Source organism: Myotis nattereri, assembly GCF_964212035.1.
Source record: "Myotis nattereri genome assembly, chromosome: 7".
NCBI classification, from domain to species: Eukaryota; Metazoa; Chordata; class Mammalia; order Chiroptera; family Vespertilionidae; genus Myotis; species Myotis nattereri.
Genome location: NC_138082.1, coordinates 13,047,593 through 13,066,205, shown reverse-complemented (window position 1 = coordinate 13,066,205; position 18,613 = coordinate 13,047,593). Strand labels below are relative to the sequence as shown.

The following is an 18,613-nucleotide window of genomic DNA, read 5'->3' as shown; positions in this document are numbered from 1 at the left end:
TGGACTCAGAAAGCAGTAGGTGTCCGCCCGATTTGCACCAATTTGAAGGCCATTCTTTGTGGATTTCAGAGTTTAATGCTGACGGGGATTTTAAAGACACACATTCCTCTCCACACCGAATTCTCCAGATCTCTTTACCCCCCTGAAATGCTAGGATGTTCCTCCGAAGGAAATACATGTGGTGGTTACAGGTTAGGAGGATAAATGCTCTTGAGGGCTTGATCTCTACACCTACGAACCCTAGGCATGACAACTCCAAAAGTTGCTAGCTAGACTTCCTTCAAAAAATAGGTTTACTGCAAGCAGTTCATGAATCTTTGGAAAAAATAACGAGCCATGTTTTACTTTTATTGAGTTTGGTGGCGAAAATAAAGCTACAGTGAAGTCTCAAATCTCTTCTATCAGGCAGTTGTGACCGTGGGTCTGTGGATCTCACCATGCTCTTGATTATAGGATCTTTGTTCCATGATGTCCTCTGCGGGGGGGGTCGGGGTGGGGTGGGGTGGGTGTTTAATGCATACAGACCAAAAAATCCAAGAGTAATGAGCTTCACAGTAATTTTTTTCCAATTTTTGTTCGTTACTCAATTGTGATTTAAGTAAATGTTCCTTTGAGCTTGCCTTTCATCTACTGATTTGATATAGTGGGGGAGCAATTATTGTACCAAGAGTGATACTACCACAGCCAATGACACAACAGGCTAATGAAATACTATGTTTCTCTCCCTGGCAGAGGACTAAATTCTCCTGCATCTAAAATTTTTCAGTGGTTTTCTCCCTTTCATCTCTCTACTCCTGTAAAAAGGGACAAAAACAGAGCCCTTTCAAATATCTAGTGACTTGAAGCCAAAAGCATCATTTTCAAGGCATAAATGACCCAGCAGTCAGATCACGAGTCAGGTGGGTGTATGTCGATGGATTTGCAGCTCCCTGTGCCATCATTCCTGGGGGCGCTGTGTGTGTGTGTGTGTGTGTGTGTGTGTGTGTGTGTGTGTGTGTGTTTGATGGTATTAGCATTCTGAGATACAAAGAGACACGTGGTTGAGTTTCTCCAAGGCCCTAAACTGGGAACTATTTTCTGCTACTGGGTACCTACTGATTATAGCCTGGTCTTCTAAATACTTTAAACAACCTGTTCCTTTAAATACTGGAGAGTTCTGTAACCTCGGGTGGTGAGGGTTGGTACAAAGGCATTTATAAACCTTACATTCAAGCCGCTCTTAATTGTTGCTTTGCTTGACGGGACCTCTGTCGTACACATAATGTTGGGTTCTTTCGGGCAGGGTCAACGGGGCATGTTTTATGCTTCAGGCAAGAAGAGAAAACTGCTATAATCATTTTGTGGTTCACCTTAATAGTACCTTCACATCACTGGCTGCCTCTCAGGATTAGCAGCTGTTTTACTGTGTACACAACACAAAACCATGCTTGGAGCAACTTACCTGCCTGCAGGGGGTATTGTGCTCACAAGGCGGCAACGGGGTGAAAATATGGGCTTTCTTCCTACAAGGACCACTCCTCCAATGCACAGAAAATTTCTCTTCATGCTGCTTCCCTTGGGCGACCTCTTGTGAGTCTTGGCCTTAGTCCAGAAGCCGCCTTCTGGCTGGTCTATCTCCAGTAGTCCACAGACATTTGGTTAAACTATGGGACATACTGAAGAGCTGATTTTCAATGCTTCAAATCAAGTTGCATTATCATCACCTTATCACTTTCTTCTTGGAGGTTTATTTAGATTGAGGGGAAGGCAGCATTCAGCATGTGGGCAGGGAAGCCCTATAGCTCACCTGCCCTCCAGGTAAGCAGGGCTGGAGATCCTCAACCTCTTTGCACAAATTGCAAAGGATCTAAAGGCTTAAGAGAGATGAGAGAGGGAAAAAAAATCTTGGAAGTCTATTCTCAAGAGGGCCATAAGTAATTGTAGTTTAGAAAACGATACCTCTTAAAGTCCAGTAAGTAACACCATTTAAATCTAAAACCAGCAGTCACATCATTCTTGGTAACATAACTCTATTTTAAATTAAAAAAATAAGACTAAATTGGGCTATATGGATACTCTATATATTCAATAATACTATAATTTATTAAATCCTATCAGTCAGAGATATTCTAATATATCAACCGAAATACCTCTAAATTGAACTCAAGACATTTTTATTTTGGGGAGGGAATAAAGAAGGAATGTGAAAATGCCTAAAGTACGTCTGCCGCTCCAGGTTTGACTGTTGCTCAGTCTTTTGTTTGCATTCTCATTTGGGTCAAGTTGTAAGTTTTAGATGTTCTATTGAAAAAAAAAATGGAAAAATAGCTGCAAAGCTCTAAAGCAATTGGGATGGGTCTTGGAGGTGGGGTTCAGCTTTTCAAAAACATAGACCTTCATTTCCCAATTGGCCATCCTGGCCTTGGTCTTGTCCTGACTTTTGTGAATGAAATACAGCAGATACAGAATGACCTCATTTTATGTGTCTTCTCCCTTCCCATCCCTTCTGTTTTCTTTTTTCCCCCCTTTATTATTCCCTTACCCATCAAATTTTCCAGAAAGCATTTTTATCTTTTATTCTCCATACTGCTAATCACACACGCACACACACACACGAGTCAGCCACCACCATCCACTACCTGCTGGTTCTCAATCTCCGAAGGCCACAGTCAGCCTACCCTGTCCCCGGGGTCCAGATGGCATTGTTTGGCACTGGGTCTAGAATTGGCACCTCCAGGGCATTGCTTCCCCCGTGGCCTAGTCCATGGGCCCTCTTTTTCTCAAGTACATTCTAGTCCTCCAATGGGAGGCTTAAAGCAGAGGCTCCAGTTCTAATAATTACAGGCAGCAGACTCTGAAACCACATGTCCCCATGCCATTGTGCTGGGGACATGGGAGGAAGAAAGGTGAGGATCACGGGAATTTCAACCTGGTCACTGTGGTCCTTGGTATAGATTCCTTCTGGAAGTTCTGACTAGCTTTGCACATTCTCCCAGGACACTAATACTGCATTCGCATCTTATTTTTATACAAAAGTGAGGAAAAGTGAAACACTTATACCACATGAATGGTACCAGGAACCTGAGAAATTCTACAAGTAAAGAGATGCAGTCTTCCTCTGGGTAGAAAACGTTCCAAGGAGATCACAAGTCAAGCTTGCTGTTTCCTTTCTCATTGAAAAACTACTCACTTAAGACGCCCATGTTTGCAGCCACTACTCCGACTTAATACAGTGGTTGGAGCTTAGCTTCTGAATGGAGATGATCCAGGGCAGCGGCTGCTCCACACTGCCAATGCTGAGGGTATCTTCTTTGTGATTTGCTTGTTCAAATGCCACTCATGGACGTTAACCGTTCTAAACGTGCTTCAAATATCAGGCAGTATTGTGTTTATGGCCCATCCTTCCTCTTTCTCCCGACATTTCCCCTCCAAAAACTCCTGTTTCTTCTTTTTCCCTCTAATTAGCAGTCAGGTGTTACATTCTCAATAAAAAAACCTAATCTGTACGCAGGACAAGTCTTAACAGGAAGAAGGCCTCGAGGAAGGGCGATGTTAGCTGTCTTCCTTTCTGGGCTGCGCTGGGCTTGGTGGTGGTGGGCTACACGGCTGCAGTCATGGGGTTCTTCTGCCGGGGGTCCTGGGTCCGGTAGGGGTACTGGTCTGGGCTGCCCCCTCGGGGGCCTGGCCTGCCCATTTCCTGATAGGCTGGCACTCTGTGGTGCTGAGGGGGTGAGGGCGGGACATCTTGGCGGAAGGGTCCTTTGTGCTGGGGGGCTGGTGGGGGTGGGTAGTACTGGGGATACCGGAGATCTGCAACCCTCAGGTCTGGGGGGCGGGGGTAGCTCCCTTTGGGCGGATGCATGGGATGAGGCCCTGGGTAGTATGGGAGCTCCCTCTCCTTGTAGAGCCCTCGGGGTGCTGCTGTCAGATAGTCTGCGGGATCGGCGGGTCCTCCCCTGGGAAGAGAAGAGCAGACACATGTCAGTAGTTACCTGGCCGGCTGCCCCGCTGAAGACACATTCCCCACGTGTGCACCATAGAGGTCCCGACAAGCCAAGCGGCAATGAAGAGCCCCTTGCATGTAAGCTTTAGACAAGCCTGTGTACCAGCCCCCCACTGTCACCACCCCGAGGCTGAGAACTTCCCCCACCATTTAGGAGAACAGGTAGGTGTGGCAATGGGAGGTGTGCAGAAGTGACTGCGCCCTTACACAGAAGAGAGGGAACCTTCCTCTTCCCTGTCTCCTTCCTGGTGGCCATTGGAGTGGCCATTGCAGACCACAAGGTGAAAGCCATGGGCTGAGGAAGCCTGGCTCTCTGACACCTCGGAGCCATCAGATCAGCCAGGACTGCGTACACTCAGATTGGTACATGAGAGAGAAAGATGCTTCTACTTGTTTAACTCCTCTTAGGCTGGCCTTGATCCTAGTGGCCAACTAGTTTCCTAAACAAGGCAAAGCTGGGCTCTCTAAGGCTGTGAACATTCCACCCTCTCCTTCTCTGCCCGCTTGAAGCCAGTCCCACGTATGATGGCAGAAACATCCAGGTTCCTCGGGCTCCCATGGCTCACCCTCGCTTCTCTCCTCGGTCTTTAGTGCTCTTCACATGGCCACCGTCTTGGTCTTCCTCTTGGGTCTTCTGCCACCTCCCGGTGGGGATTAGTGTGCCCTCCCCTCTCTCCAATTCCTAGAAGAGGTCCTAACCCAGAGCTGGGACCTGCTCCCCTGGAACCTTGATGAAAGCCATCCGCCAGCAAAGCCGAGAAGCGCCAGGCCGGTAGCAGCTCGGGAAAAGCCAAACCAGGAGGTCCGGGGCGAGAACAAACGCTAACAGAAAGCGACCCCGCCTGGATCCTCCGCTAAGACAACAGCTTCTTCTGATCCACTTGCCATCCCAGAAGCAACCCGTCTCCAAACACATGACCACATCTTACCCAGCCCGGGGCTAAACAGATGCCTTCTGTTTGCGGCTCTTAACTCCCACAAACCTTCCGTGGGCGTGTACACCACCATCGCCCCAGATTCTCCTCGCTTTCCCCCCTCCCCCTCTTTTAACATATTTTTAAAGGGAAACAGCAACAATCATAATGAATGAAAAGCTCTCCAACATCAGCGTACAGGCTGGTCGAACCCTTGCAAGCAATGGCGTCGCTGTGAGAACAGAGTCTGTGGCTAATCAAACGCCGTCATGTGGGTCAGGATCACCCTGTCATCTGCAGGCTGATGCGAACCCAGCTCTGCAAGCCCCTCAGATCCATGCAGGCTTGACCAGTGCCGGCTTCGAGCAGGTGCCAAGCAGCACGTGAGCACATTTATAAAGATGAACAATAGGATTCTCTCTCCACTTCTTGGCGTCTTAATTTGGCTATGTATAACAATGACAGATAGGCCTTCGAGCACGGGGTAATTTAGTCCGTGAGAGTTTTCAGATAAAAAAATTAAATTGTTTACGTACAAGTTATTATAACGTCAACGGCGATGATTCAGTGCCGTGCGCTTCCCTCTATTTTAAATCGCCCGTGACAAATCGGGCACGATCGCGCCTGTCACCCCAGCCAGGGGAAATGAGGGACCAGGATTTCTCCCCTCTCCCTGAGAATTTTATTTCTGATTTAGGAAACTTCCAGCATTCATTTTATCTTTTATCATAAAATATTTTGAAGGCCCTCGCCGCCCCCCCCCCCCCCCCCGCCCCCGCGCTCATTTCTATTTCCTGGGGTTCATGTTGGAGATTTCTGAAAAACTTAAAAAAAAAAATCCTTAACCTGTGCCTTCCCTCCGAATCTACTGGAGCTTTTCTCCGCATGAAGTGAAACATGTGGTTTTGCTGCACTCATTTTAAGCCCGTGGGATAAATCACTGACATTTGCAACACACCAACATTATCTGCTTTAAAATGAACACACAGCCGGCGCTCCCTGCGGGCCCTCTTAGCCTGGATGCTTCCTGTTTAAAATGGAAAGAGAGAAAGGAGGAATTCCAGGCCTCGGACTTTTAGGGTCCTGTTCTCTCCCTGGAGGTTCCTCTCTTAAAACAGAACATTATAAAAGACAGGCACGCCTTGTTTTTTAATTTTACTTTTTTTTCACTTTTGGAGAGAAAACCCAGACCAAGTGGCGACAGGGCAGAAGCCACCCCGAGAGCCACCAGGGCAGTGCCCATGGGGACAGTGGCTATCTCTTTCCCCAACCTCGCCCCTGCGGCTCCTCCACCTCTCAGGGCAAGGGGGGGGTCCCCCTGGGCAGAGGGGCAGAGCTCAAGATGCTGTTCCTCCAAGCGCAGGCTCTATGCCTGGGCGTGTGCTCACATGGAGGCTCTATGCCTGGGCGTGTGCTCACATGGAGGCTCTATGCCTGGGAGTGTGCTCAATGGAGGCTCTATGCCTGGGCGCGTGCTCACATGGAGGCTCTATGCCTGGGAGCGTGCTCACATGGAGGCTCTATGCCTGGGCGCGTGCTCACATGGAGGCTCTATGCCTGGGCGCGTGCTCACATGGAGGCTCTATGCCTGGGCGCGTGCTCACATGGAGGCTCTATGCCTGGGAGCGTGCTCACATGGAGGCTCTATGCCTGGGAGCGTGCTCACATGGAGGCTCTATGCCTGGGCGTGTGCTCACATGGAGGCTCTATGCCTGGGAGCGTGCTCACATGGAGGCTCTATGCCTGGGAGCATGCTCACATGGAGGCTCTATGCCTGGGAGCGTGCTCACATGGAGGCTCTATGCCTGGGAGCATGCTCACATGGAGGCTCTATGCCTGGGTGCGTGCTCACATGGAGGCTCTATGCCTGGGAGCGTGCTCACGTGGAGGCTCTATGCCTGGGAGCGTGCTCACGTGGAGGCTCTATGCCTGGGCGCGTGCTCACGTGGAGGCTCTATGCCTGGGCGTGTGCTCACATGGAGGCTCTATGCCTGGGCGTGTGCTCACATGGAGGCTCTATGCCTGGGAGTGTGCTCACATGTGGCAGAGACCGAGTAAGGTAGCTGTTCTTTGTCAAGAAATGAAATCGTGGAAAGCGTCTTACTCTGTAGAACTCATCACAACAGTTATGGCTTTACATTTTTCAGAGAGAAGGAAAACAATGAACTGGCCTATAAAAACACCGTTTAAGGTTCAAAGGGAGCTAGGAGGATTTGTCTTTTTTTATTGGGGGGAGGGGAGTGGCTGTTGTTGATAATAACTTTTTGCTCAAAAGCAAGCATTTTCTACAGACTTTCTCCAGAACAACAGAGAAGTGCTTCTGAATAATGTACACACACACACACACACGCACGCACGCACGCACGCACGTGTATGTGTGAATGATTTTTAAACAGAAAAAAAAAAAAGCCCTCCTCATTAACAAGGAATTTGAAAGGAAAAGGAGAGAAGAAAACGGAGCTGAAATTTTAGCCTTGTTAATCTTGAGTTTCCCTTTTCATCGTGTCTTTATTTGGGTGAAATTTTGTATTTGCAGGAAAGCACAGAAACCAACCCATTCTAAGGCCTAAGAAATGCATATCCCAGTGACCAGTGCTTTGAGTCGACTCTGAGGAACTCAGCCGCAGCTTCCTCTGAAGATGCTGATGCAAAAAAGGGTCCAAACAGAAGATGTATCAGAACTTCCAGGCCCCTCATTTTCCATGTGACCTCCTGAGTTTCATCTCTGGGTGTTATTGTTTTCCTTAAAATCAATTTCCCACTGAAAATCTCACCCAGGAATCATATTTACTTAAGGGAAGAGAAACAAGCCTATGTTTGCTTTCTTTATAATACAATTCTTTGGAGAAGTTGCCATGAAAATATCTATATTTTTAAATTTCCACTATTTACTTTTTTATTTTAGTTTTGCTTAGGCTCATTGTTGAGGCCAAAAGGATTCAGATTTTGCTCTGATAACTCACAGGAACTATCTCAGACATACGGTTGTCAATCACATAGATGCATGCAATAATGAAAGTTGACCTTTAAGTCTAAATGTGAGAAAGCTATATGATACAGACATGTGAAGAAACAATAAGGATCACTTTCTTTATATGAGGTTTTCCTCCTTTTGCCATTTTGGTATGTCACTACTTTTCATTAAACAAAGAAGGGGCTGAATCTCAGAGGCTACGTGGGTCAGAGAGCCAGCCCCTGGGTACCAACAGTCTTGAATTTATGGCAGGATGGAAGGTATGCTCCCATATTTGGTAAGACAATCCTATACTGGGAAAGGGCTCAGTATTGGGTGAACTGAGTCACTGGAAAAGCATTTTAGTGAGGGACGAGATAGCCATACTTACTATACTTACTGGAATAGATGAAGGGGCATGAGCTATTTTGAATCGCCCCATTTCTCCTTGCATTTCACCTCCTCTTCCCCCTCAAATGCAAAGAACACCTCTTTCTTCTGAACTTACTACAGCCAATGATTCTCACCTCACCATCTTCCCCCTCCCTGTGGCTAGTTTATCTACTGGCCTGAGCACAAGCATCCTGAAGGAAGGAACTGAGCCTCATACATCTAGTATCTACCGCAGAGCTTGGCACTGGCCTTTGCGCATCATAAGAGCTCCATAAAGGTCTAGTGAATGTGTTCAAGGGAGTTTAACATAAAGAGAAAACCCACTAACATCTCCAATAACCACAGAGGGTCTGGTGTGTTTAGGGGCTGGAGTGGGTAGCTGGGTGGAGGAATAAAAAGAGGAAGGGGACTCTCATTGAGATCCAGCGACTACAATGGCTGAGGTAAGACTACTCCCTAATTTTTCCAAAGGGAGACATGGAGGGGGAGGGCAGTGGGCTGAAAAAAAAAGCTGGATTGTGTCCAACACAGAATGACTGTAAACTTGATCAGGGCACAGATTATTATGTTTGTCTTCTTTGCCAAGAACAAAAGTATACTGTCTTATCTCTGTTGTCTTGCATGGTACTTGAAACATAGTAGGTGCTTAGTAAATCTTGGACTCGGATTTAATTGCCTTGACTTACCAGTAAGTTTAACATGACTAATTGGTGATTCAAGAATCATTTAAGGATTATTTCTATGATGGTCTAGCAAAGACATTTTCTTTATTACTGTCAGAACACAACAATCGAGGAACATCTTATTGTAAACGTTTAAAAACTACAGTACCCATGGTCTCAAATAAAAGGTCTTAGGGAGACAATGTCAAAGGTGAAAACCAGGTGCAAGCACCACAGTTCCAAGTACCTGGGCTTGAGGATAGATAAACACCTTCCAGAGGTAGAGGTCATGGCCAGTTCCCCTCTGTCACAGAGCTTCCCACCTTTTCTCCACCAGAACACACATGATGGGTGACCTTCATATGAACCACAACAGAGGCAGAGGCTAGGATTATGTGAACTTCTCTACCTCCTGCTGGAACGGAATGCCCTTCCCTCCCACTCAACAAAACGAAACAAAAACACAAGGACATTCAAGTGAGTGGGGGAAACATTATCAAAAGTGACAAATCTTTGCAATAAATAGCCGATCGTGATTCACCTATGTGTATCAGGCCTATGTTTAAGAACCGCCGCTTCATCCATCCAATGAGCTCTCTTTAGGAGGAAGGACAGGGGAAGTTGAAGAGTGACAGGGGAGAAACATCTAGGGCCGAGCTGGAGTTTAGCAGGTGTGAAAATAAGATACACAGTAGAAAGTGTGAAAGCCACGAGGAAAAACTCCCAAAGGGCAGAATCCTGTTGCTCTTAATTTCTGTAAAATACCACCCACGTGAATCATTGCAAAACAAAGGTAGCCTGTATGGATTTCCTTTTGTGGTAATAATTGACTGTGACCAAATTTGAGGTTCAAATGAAAGGAAGTAACATTATGTAAAACTGCTGGTAATAAGAGAGGTCCTTGTACCCCTTGGCAGAAAGTCCACGTGTAGGTTTCTTAGTGGGGAGCTGATGTTGGTGCCTTCCTCTCTGATTCTTCCACAAACGTGGCAAAGCTGAAAAAAGACCAGCACAAACAGTATTCTTGTAGGCGCGTGAGTCCCCCACGCTATGTGGCCAGAGATGCTTTCAGTCTGTTTGGAAATTCCTTCCCTGTCAGATTTCCAGTTACAGGCATTCCTCCTCCACCAGGTGTGACTGTGGCTGCCGGGATTAGCAGAGCCCTCCGCACTGTACGCGGCACAGCTATGATTTCTGCAGATTTTACAGAATTGTAAAATATAGTGATCATTTGATGGCCTATGTGGCAGAGATGATTTCAGAAAGAAAAGCCGCGTTCATCACTCACATATCCCAGGGTGTTATGAGGACCGGACTCTCGCTCTTTGCTAAGAACGGGAGTGGGAAGAGATTTATCAGCAGATGCCTTTGGCCCTTGTTAGCACCGAGGAAATGTTTGCAAAGAAAATGAAAGAGGGATGAGAGTGACCGAGTGCTCAGAGGACATTTCTGAGGCAGTTTAAGACAGTTTTAGAATTTTGGTCACTCACATTTAATTTCTTCTGTCATGTTTTACAGCAGTAACCACAAATAAGAATTCAATTATTAACAGACTTCATGTGTAATTAGTATGAGACCCTAGATAACCGGTTAGCAGATATTACCTGGAAAATGGCCCTTAAGAAGGTTTCATCCTATCAGACAGTGGGAGGTATTCCCTTAAAATAGTCCTGCTAAAATAATTTTCTTTATGAGGGGGAGTGAGATTTTTAAAGTGGGTGCTGAGGGGAACTAAAAGGGGTAACATGAGACTATAGAGAGAGAAGGAATCTTAGAAAGCTCAAACTGCCGTGAGTGGCCCCCCAAAAGCCCCGAAATCCATTGAGTGATACTGCATGTACTTATCCCATGGTCTTTTTAACCTCAGAAGATACTTTATTTAAAGAGAATGGCAACACCCTATCGGGTTTGGCCCAGTGGATAGAGTGTCAGGCTGTGGACCCAAGGGTCCCAGGTTTGATTTCAGTCAAAGGCACATACTTCAGTTGCAGGCTCCTCCCCGTCCCTGACCCTGGCTGGGGTGTGTGCAGGAGGCAACCAATTGATGTGTTTCTCTCACATGGATATTTCCCTCTGTCTTTCACTCTCTCTTCCAGTTTCTCTGGAAATCAATGAAAAAATATCCTCGGGTGAGAATTAAAAAAAAATAAAATAAGAGAATGGCAACCAAAGTAACAAATCATCATAACTTGTTAGGCCACTAAAATCCTCTCTCTCTCTCTCTCTCTCTCTCTCTCTCTCTCTCTCTCTCTCTCTCCACTAGTCCTGGAATGTCAATTCTAAACGCTGAAGATTTTATCGAATTGTCATGCAAGAGATGACAGTTCAACTTCAAGGTCACACTTGGAGAACCAACAGGTTCAAGAGCGTAGGGTCCTGAATTCTAAAGATGGTTTGCCTGCTCCTTAGAAGCCCTGCACAGTTGCCTGCCCAGGTCACTGCCTGCAGACAGGGCATTCTAGGAGAAAACACACTGTTCATGAGGGCTGTTTTTCCCTGATGAATTTAGGCTTTATTTGTTCTTAGAGTAATACATACAATTGATGGGTAAGATATGCCTATGTCTTATTCAAAGGTATTCAGATATCATAGAGTGGCCACATCTTTACCTGCCCCCATTCCTCTGCCATTAATTTCTATGCCTGGGCAATTGGAGGATTTTGATATAAATACCTATGGTATTAGATCATCAGAACCCCTCTTCACGGAGGGAAAGCACCGCAATGAACGAGTCTTACATATATGCCCACCTGTGTGTGTGTGTGTGTGTGTGTGTGTGTGTGTGTAAGGGCTTTCACACCATAATTTCATTAAGACCTGAGTGCACGCTACCACGGCAGTTCTCTTTCTCTGTAATTCAGAAGCAGAAATAGCCGTGCTGGGAAGAGTTCCGCTACTCTACCTGATGTGCTCAGGCACAAACCTCTAAAGCTGGACTTAGACTTGCCAAGGTTTGACGGTTGCCACGCACAGCGGCTCTTTCCCGAGGGCCCACAGCAGCCAGTTCCATCCTAAGCATTTTCTCCACAGTACCATGCTTGGTCCTCACAACAGCGGTACAAGAGAGGCACTATGATCATCCCAGGTGTGCAGATGAGAAAGACAGGGAGATGAAGCAAGGTGACCAAGGTCACTCAGGAAGTAGCAGGGCCCAGAATCAAGCCCAGGCCAACTGACTGGGAGGTCACACACACGGCCACTAAGCTCGACCATGCAGCCTCTGATCTCTCTTGCTTGTCACCTGCTCGCAATGTGCCTGTTGGCAGCAAGTGGGGGAGTCAGGATGTGATGTGTACGCAGTAGGATCTGGAGCAGGAGAGCGACGTGAATGCCCTCCCTGTGGGGATGGCTCCGCACGGGGGTTCTGCAAGCACCTGAAACCGCACAGGAACAAAATGAAACCACCACCCCACCCCAGAGCTGCTGCCCTACCAGCATGACACACTCCACATGAGCCAAACCAGCAATCTAGGCTCCCTCTGTCACCCCCACTCCAGCCAGAAACTGGGTTCCAGAAAATGCTCTCTTAAATATTCTTGGCTGTCCACCTTCACTGCCGTGGCCATACGGCCCTCCAATCCCTCTTCAACTGGACAGGCAAGAGCAGACCAGGGCTAGCGGACAGGCAGGCCGCGCGGGGGGGCCAGCTTCACAGGACAGCAATTCGACAACGCCAGGCTGAAGGCAGTTGAATTCTGTAACCGTCAAGCCCGTGGCCACCAACTCGGAAGCAATTTTGAGCACATTGCACTTACTCTCAAATGAAAACGTGGCGCAGTTTGTAAAGCCAGGGGAGCTCAGTTATCTTTTGGGGACTGTGTGAGCGTTTTCTTTTTTGGGGGGGATATGATACTCTCGAATGCAAATCCTGACAACCGGCAAGTTTTTTGCTTGTGTCTGAATATGAGATCTTGCCCAAACTGGTTTGGCTCAGCGGATAGAGCGTCGGCCTGCGGACTGAAAGGTCCCAGGTTCAATTCCAGTCAAGGTCATGTACCTGGGTTGCGGGCGCATCCCCAGTAGGAGATGTGCAGGAGGCAGCTGATCGATGTTTCTCTCTCATCGATGTTTCTAACTCTCTATCCCTCTCCCTTCCTCTCTGTAAAAAATGAATAAAATATATTTTAAAAAAATGAATATGAGATCTGCCATAAACCTTTTTATTATCATCAGGTAACCTTTTCTCCTAAACTTATAAGACTAGGTGAAGTTGATATCACATACTTCATAAACTTCTGGGTTTACTTGCTGCCTTAAGAAATGAGTGTGCTGGTATTAGTATTTAATTTACAAGGGAGCCAAAAGAGAAATGGACGGGGACCAATGTGAAAATGGGTGCTGGGTTTCCAGACTTTTGGGTGGGAAGGGTTTTGACGCCAGCACCTCAGATACTGACTTGATTTCATCTCTAAGCAGGTTTCCTGTGGAAAGAACCTTCCTCATCCTTCTCTCAATAGTGGCATGAGCTTCCTGGTCCCGCCCTCAATGGGAGGGGGCACACGAAGGAGGCACAGTGGCTGTTGATAACTGCTTCAGCCACACTCATGGTGGGCGTGTTTTGGAGGTCTCTACTCTAACAACCTCCCTGATACCCAGCGCCAAGACAATGGGTCCAGTCTCCATTTCCACCATCTAATACAAGAAGGGAGAGGGAGAGAGAGAAATGATGAGGGAGAATCATTGATTGGTTGCCTCCTGCACATCCCACACTGGGGATCGAGCTCGCAACTCAGGCATGTGCCCTGACCAGGAATCTAACCGTGACCTCCTGGTTCATAGGTCGATGCTTAACCACGGAGCCATGCCAGCTGGGCTCTGTATTGCTTTTGATGTAGAACTGAAGCACCTCATGATAATGTTCACCAAAGTCTGGAGAGTAATTCCTGGACCTCATCTCCTGTCTGTGCTGAGCAGGTGCCAAAGGCCCAGGCTGGTGCTGGTGGGCACACAAGGCTCAGCTGCTGGCCCCACTCAGCCTTCTACCCAGAATCCCTCTCATTATTCGGCAGAACCCTTTGGAGACAGCATCAGCAGGACGGACTCTGAAAACCATCACATTCTATTCAGCTTTCATTCTCTGCCGATGAAATGGGGTTATAGCACCAAGGTGACTGAACTATATTGTGGAAGTGATTTTCAACAAATAATAAAAGTTATTAAGAGCGTCTTAGGTACTGAGCTGCCCGTTCCTGCCTTGGTCTCTTCATCCTGTGGCTGCTCATTACACGGCTGGTAAAGGCTGGTTATTAACATCATTACAAACCTGTTACTTTCCAATCTCCTTTTATGGAAATTAGAGCATTCTTTGTCCTTTCTCTTTCTGTTGTAATATAGCCCGACTGTCAGCCCAGCCTCCCCGGGTTCCATCTTGCCTTTGATGCTGGTAAAATTGAGCAGTTAGCAAATCAAGGCTTGTTATAGCTCAAACTGATTGGCACTATGAAATGCCTCTCATCATTCCTTCTTCTTCTCTTTGTCCCCAATGTTCTTGTACAGTCACCCCCTCCTATGCCCCCACCTCCACTCCCTTTAGCAAACGAATGTGTGGGTCCGGAGCCACTGATAAGTGCTTTTAAAAAAGATGCAGCAAGACAAGCTGTTGTTATGAGCGAGCTCCTTCAGATGTTATTCCATCCTCCATTTTTTCTCTAATTCACTGATTTATTGACTTATTCCTTGAGCAATTCAGAGAGCACTGCACAGCCACGCTCGCTTCTGTTTCTGAGTGTTGCCTTGTTCTCGGTCATGTTTGGTGCTGGCATGTGTACCAATAATGAGATGGTTTTCCCATTTTATCCATGAATTCTATTATCAGCACAGCGGAATCTTGATTCTTAAAATCAGTAATGTAGCTGAAGCTTTAATAATTTAAATAAAAGCTTATCATAGAAAAGCAAATATTTATAAGTGGGAGGCATCTAATTTAAAGGGATTAATTAAAAGTAAATGCTGAAGTGATTTAAAATGAAGGAGCCATTTTTCTATATAAAACCCTAATATGCAAATAGACCGAACAGCGGAACAACTGAACAATCTAACAACTGAACAACCGGTAGCTATGACATGTGCTGACCACCAGGGGGCAGGCATGGAACATGGTGGGCATCGGCCGCGGCGGGATGGTGGAGCAGGTGAGCAGGGGCACCAGACCAAGGTGGGGCACTGGTCGCTGTCCTAAGGGTGAGCCTCTGGTGGTTACTGAAAATTCTTTGCTCCTGTGTTCTACAGTCTTGCCTGGTGCTCACATCTGCTGCAGGCACCGGCCCTGCTCGCACCTGCTACCAGCGCCGGAGCCACTGCCAGAACCGCTGCTAGCACCCAGTGCTGGCCCCGATTGCTTGGCACTGTCAGGGGATGCAAGTGGTGACTGCTGGCCCTGATCACCCCTGAGGACTTCTCCACCTCCCCCTGCTCTTGAGGGGCAATCGGGGCAGCAGCTGCAGCTTGCACTCACTGCTGGCACTGGCTCCAATCACTCTGAGACATCAGCAGGTGGGAGTGGGGCTGGCTCTGTCAGTGCATGGGAGTGGTGGCAGCAGGAGAGGGGCTGCCAGCAGGCAAGGGACCAGGGGCCATGGCGGGAGGGGCCCGGCTGGGCATGGAGGATGGTCTGAGACCTGCTCCTGGGTCCACTGCAGCCTTGCACCCCACAGTTCCTTTCAAGGTGCACAAATTCGTGCACTGGGCCCCTAATTACTAAATAAAACGTATTTACCATTTGCCCCATGCCAGCATACCCTTGAACTTCAGGAGAGATGCAGCCTAGGCTTCCCTGAGGACCTCAAGGTGCTCTAGGGTTTCCGGTCTTGAGGGATCTTGGGGTGCACCTCTGCATAGTGGGGGGAGTGTGAGGCTCAGAGGCACTAGACTGGGCTTGAACTGAATAAGGCATTTCATGGACTTATGATCCAGGTGATCTAACTCTTTCTGAGCCTCAGTAACCTCATCTGTAAAATGGGGATATTACTCCTGCCTTTCCTCCCCTTGCAGGGTTGTGATGAGAACTGACTAAGAAACAGCAATAAACAAACAAAAAGACCAACTTCACAAAACTCTTCAATACTTGTTGAATTTGAAGCCACAATCACTTAAAAAAAAATAATACTGTATATTTTATATGGAGTTTAAGGTGATTGTCCAAAGATCTAGAATGAGCAAGTAAACAAATCTGTAAACAAATTCAAAATTTATGACCGAGAGCCATGACCCCTACCTATTCGTCCCACTCCACATCAGTGGGTGTCAGTGCGGGAAATCCTCTAACAGAGCTTGCAACATGTAGGCCCCTCTGGATATACACACATAGAGTCACAGTATAGGCTTACGTGGTGTTTAACATTTCTTTCAGGTAGTTGCTGACATTCAGGCTTTCACATAAAAAAAATGCAGCTTTTTTGTTTTCCTTTAAATGCAGGCCTTACCTTCATTTAAGGTGGTAACAGTGGGAGCTGCCCTCCCCCACCCCCTGGAGGCAGGGACATAGCCCTCCTTAGGTTGTCCTTCTGCCTGCTTCTCTCCTGACAGCCCTGACCTGCCCCCATAGCCACTTAGGGGTGCAGCCCCTGCCCCATAGGAATAAATGTCACACGCTAGATTTCTGCATCATTGTACTCCGTTTACATCCTTACATCCTCTATGTATAGATGCATGCTATCCAAACCGCTCACTTTGAAGAGGGAACGTGCCCTGGGAAATGACTGAAATTTCTACCACTATCCCTGATCACCTTTACATCTTAAAAAATGAAGTCTCTGTAAATGGCTCTGTGTTAGGGAGAGCTGCAGAATGGAGAAGGGACCCTGTCCTTGGGGGGTTTCAGACAAGTCATTTCACTGTCTCAGGCCTTATCTTCAACCCTGGAAAATGAATAGGTTGCCCTAATGAGTCACTGGGGTGGGGGTTACGATTTCAAATCCAGGAAACCACACAGGCTCTAGTCCACATGGACCTCAGGTCACACTGCTGTGTTTCAGCCTGACCTCTGCCAGGTCACCAGGCTGGACTTCTTTACTTATCTGTGCCTTGGTTTCTCCATCTGTAAAGTAATATGTGCTTTTCTTCTCATAAGAGAGAAGGCCATGGTATGGGTGAAAGTGCACTAGAGGAAAAGTGGGGTAAGAAGATCCTAAGATCTTATATTACTCCCATGACTCAAAGGTTGCAATTATGAAGGGAAACTTGCCTTCCCTAATGGGATTTCTGGATCTGACCTTGCTCTCCCCACTGAGAGGCATTATGTAGATACCTTCCTGACCAACAAGGTGATACTGTGCAAGTTTAATCCAGCCCACGGCAGAGTAATGCCAGACCTCAGTTCAAGAGTACGTGTGTCCCACTTCAGAAAAACTGGATCCTAATTTGCCTTCCTGCCCCATGCATTTTATGAGGAATGTATGTAGTTAACTGTTATCAGGTGGTTAAGCAATTTGATGAGGTGTGAACTAGCCCCTTAATCGTTTTATTTACAACATACTTATCCTCCCCTAACATCCCATCGGGGAATTCTCTACTTAGTTGATTAAGTGAAGTTTAGTGAAGTACAATTTGGCAAAACCAGAAGCTGAAAAACACTCCTCAGAGTTTTAACAATCTTAGAGTCATTTGTAAGCGTGCAACACACTGAGCTGAGGTTTAAAAACAGTGGCAACAACAACAACAAAAATGGATTAAACTGTTAATTACCTTTTATCCCCACCACTTAGAAAAATAATAACACAGAGAATCAAGATGGGGAACATAACTACAGTTAGATGCACTTGTTCTTCTCTGGGTGCTGCTTCCAGTAGAAAGAAATGGCTTCAGGGAACCATTCACTTGTTGGGGACAGATAATCAGAACTGCTTTTAGAAGCTGCTAAATGCTTACTTAAAAATAATCCTCTTATCTTTCCTCTGTACTGTAGCTTAAATCTGGATGGATGCAACTCCTAATGTTGACCTAGCCTAGAGGGCCACCTCACTCCTTGGTTGGGGCCTCTGCTAAATGATCCCCGAAATATCAAGCACTTATGAAAAGGTAGGCACCCCAATGCCTACCCCAAAGACTTACCACCTAGCCTGGTAGACAAAAAAGGCGATGCCAAACAAGCCAGGGCACATATGCTCAGTGCTAAGTGCCATGGATTCCTGCTCGAGGTAAGGGTTTGGATGAGGGAAGTCAACAGTGAAGCAGTAATAGTCCTTCCACACAGTCTTCAACAGTAAGAAAGTGTTGGAGGAAGAGTTGGAGATGGGCAAGCGGAGAGAAGGGGATGGTGAGAGATGATGACCCTATACACGAGGCAGTTGAAAAACGGCAGGGTACTGGGTAGAAAAGCTCAGAGGCCAAGAAAGTTCTTCCTGGTCCCTGTTTCTGAGTCAGATGCCCTTCTTATGAACCTACTGAGCAATGTCAGTAACATTCGAAGATTAAGTCATAATTGGTTTAAATTTATATGGTGAAATTATATAAGATCATGGAAAATCTTTCATGAAGTGCAGACGTTATACTTGCTTAGGGAAAAGCTCTGCCTCTGAGGAACTGCTGACCACTGTCTTTAATTGTCTGTTTCCTCATGTGTCCCTCAATCAACTATGAGCTTCGCAATGGAAGGACTGTTACTGCTTCACTGTTGACTTCCCGGTGCTTGGCACATGGAAGGCACTTGAAATCATACTTATGAAATGAATGCTAGATCCCTGGTGGGAACAGGAGTCCTCTTTTCTTTAAA

General features: G+C 46.9%; 1 protein-coding gene across 1 annotated transcript in view; it reads right to left on the bottom strand.

Annotated features, from left to right (window-relative positions):
* Nucleotides 1-2,133: 2,133 nt before the first annotated feature.
* PARD3B (par-3 family cell polarity regulator beta) overlaps nt 2,134-18,613 on the bottom strand; it is a 907,405-nt gene continuing 890,925 nt past the window's right edge. The window contains exon 23 of the mRNA XM_081095604.1: nt 2,134-3,935. Coding sequence (XP_080951730.1) covers nt 3,578-3,935 — 358 coding nt within the window. The 3' untranslated portion in view covers nt 2,134-3,577. The remainder of the gene's footprint in view (nt 3,936-18,613) is intronic.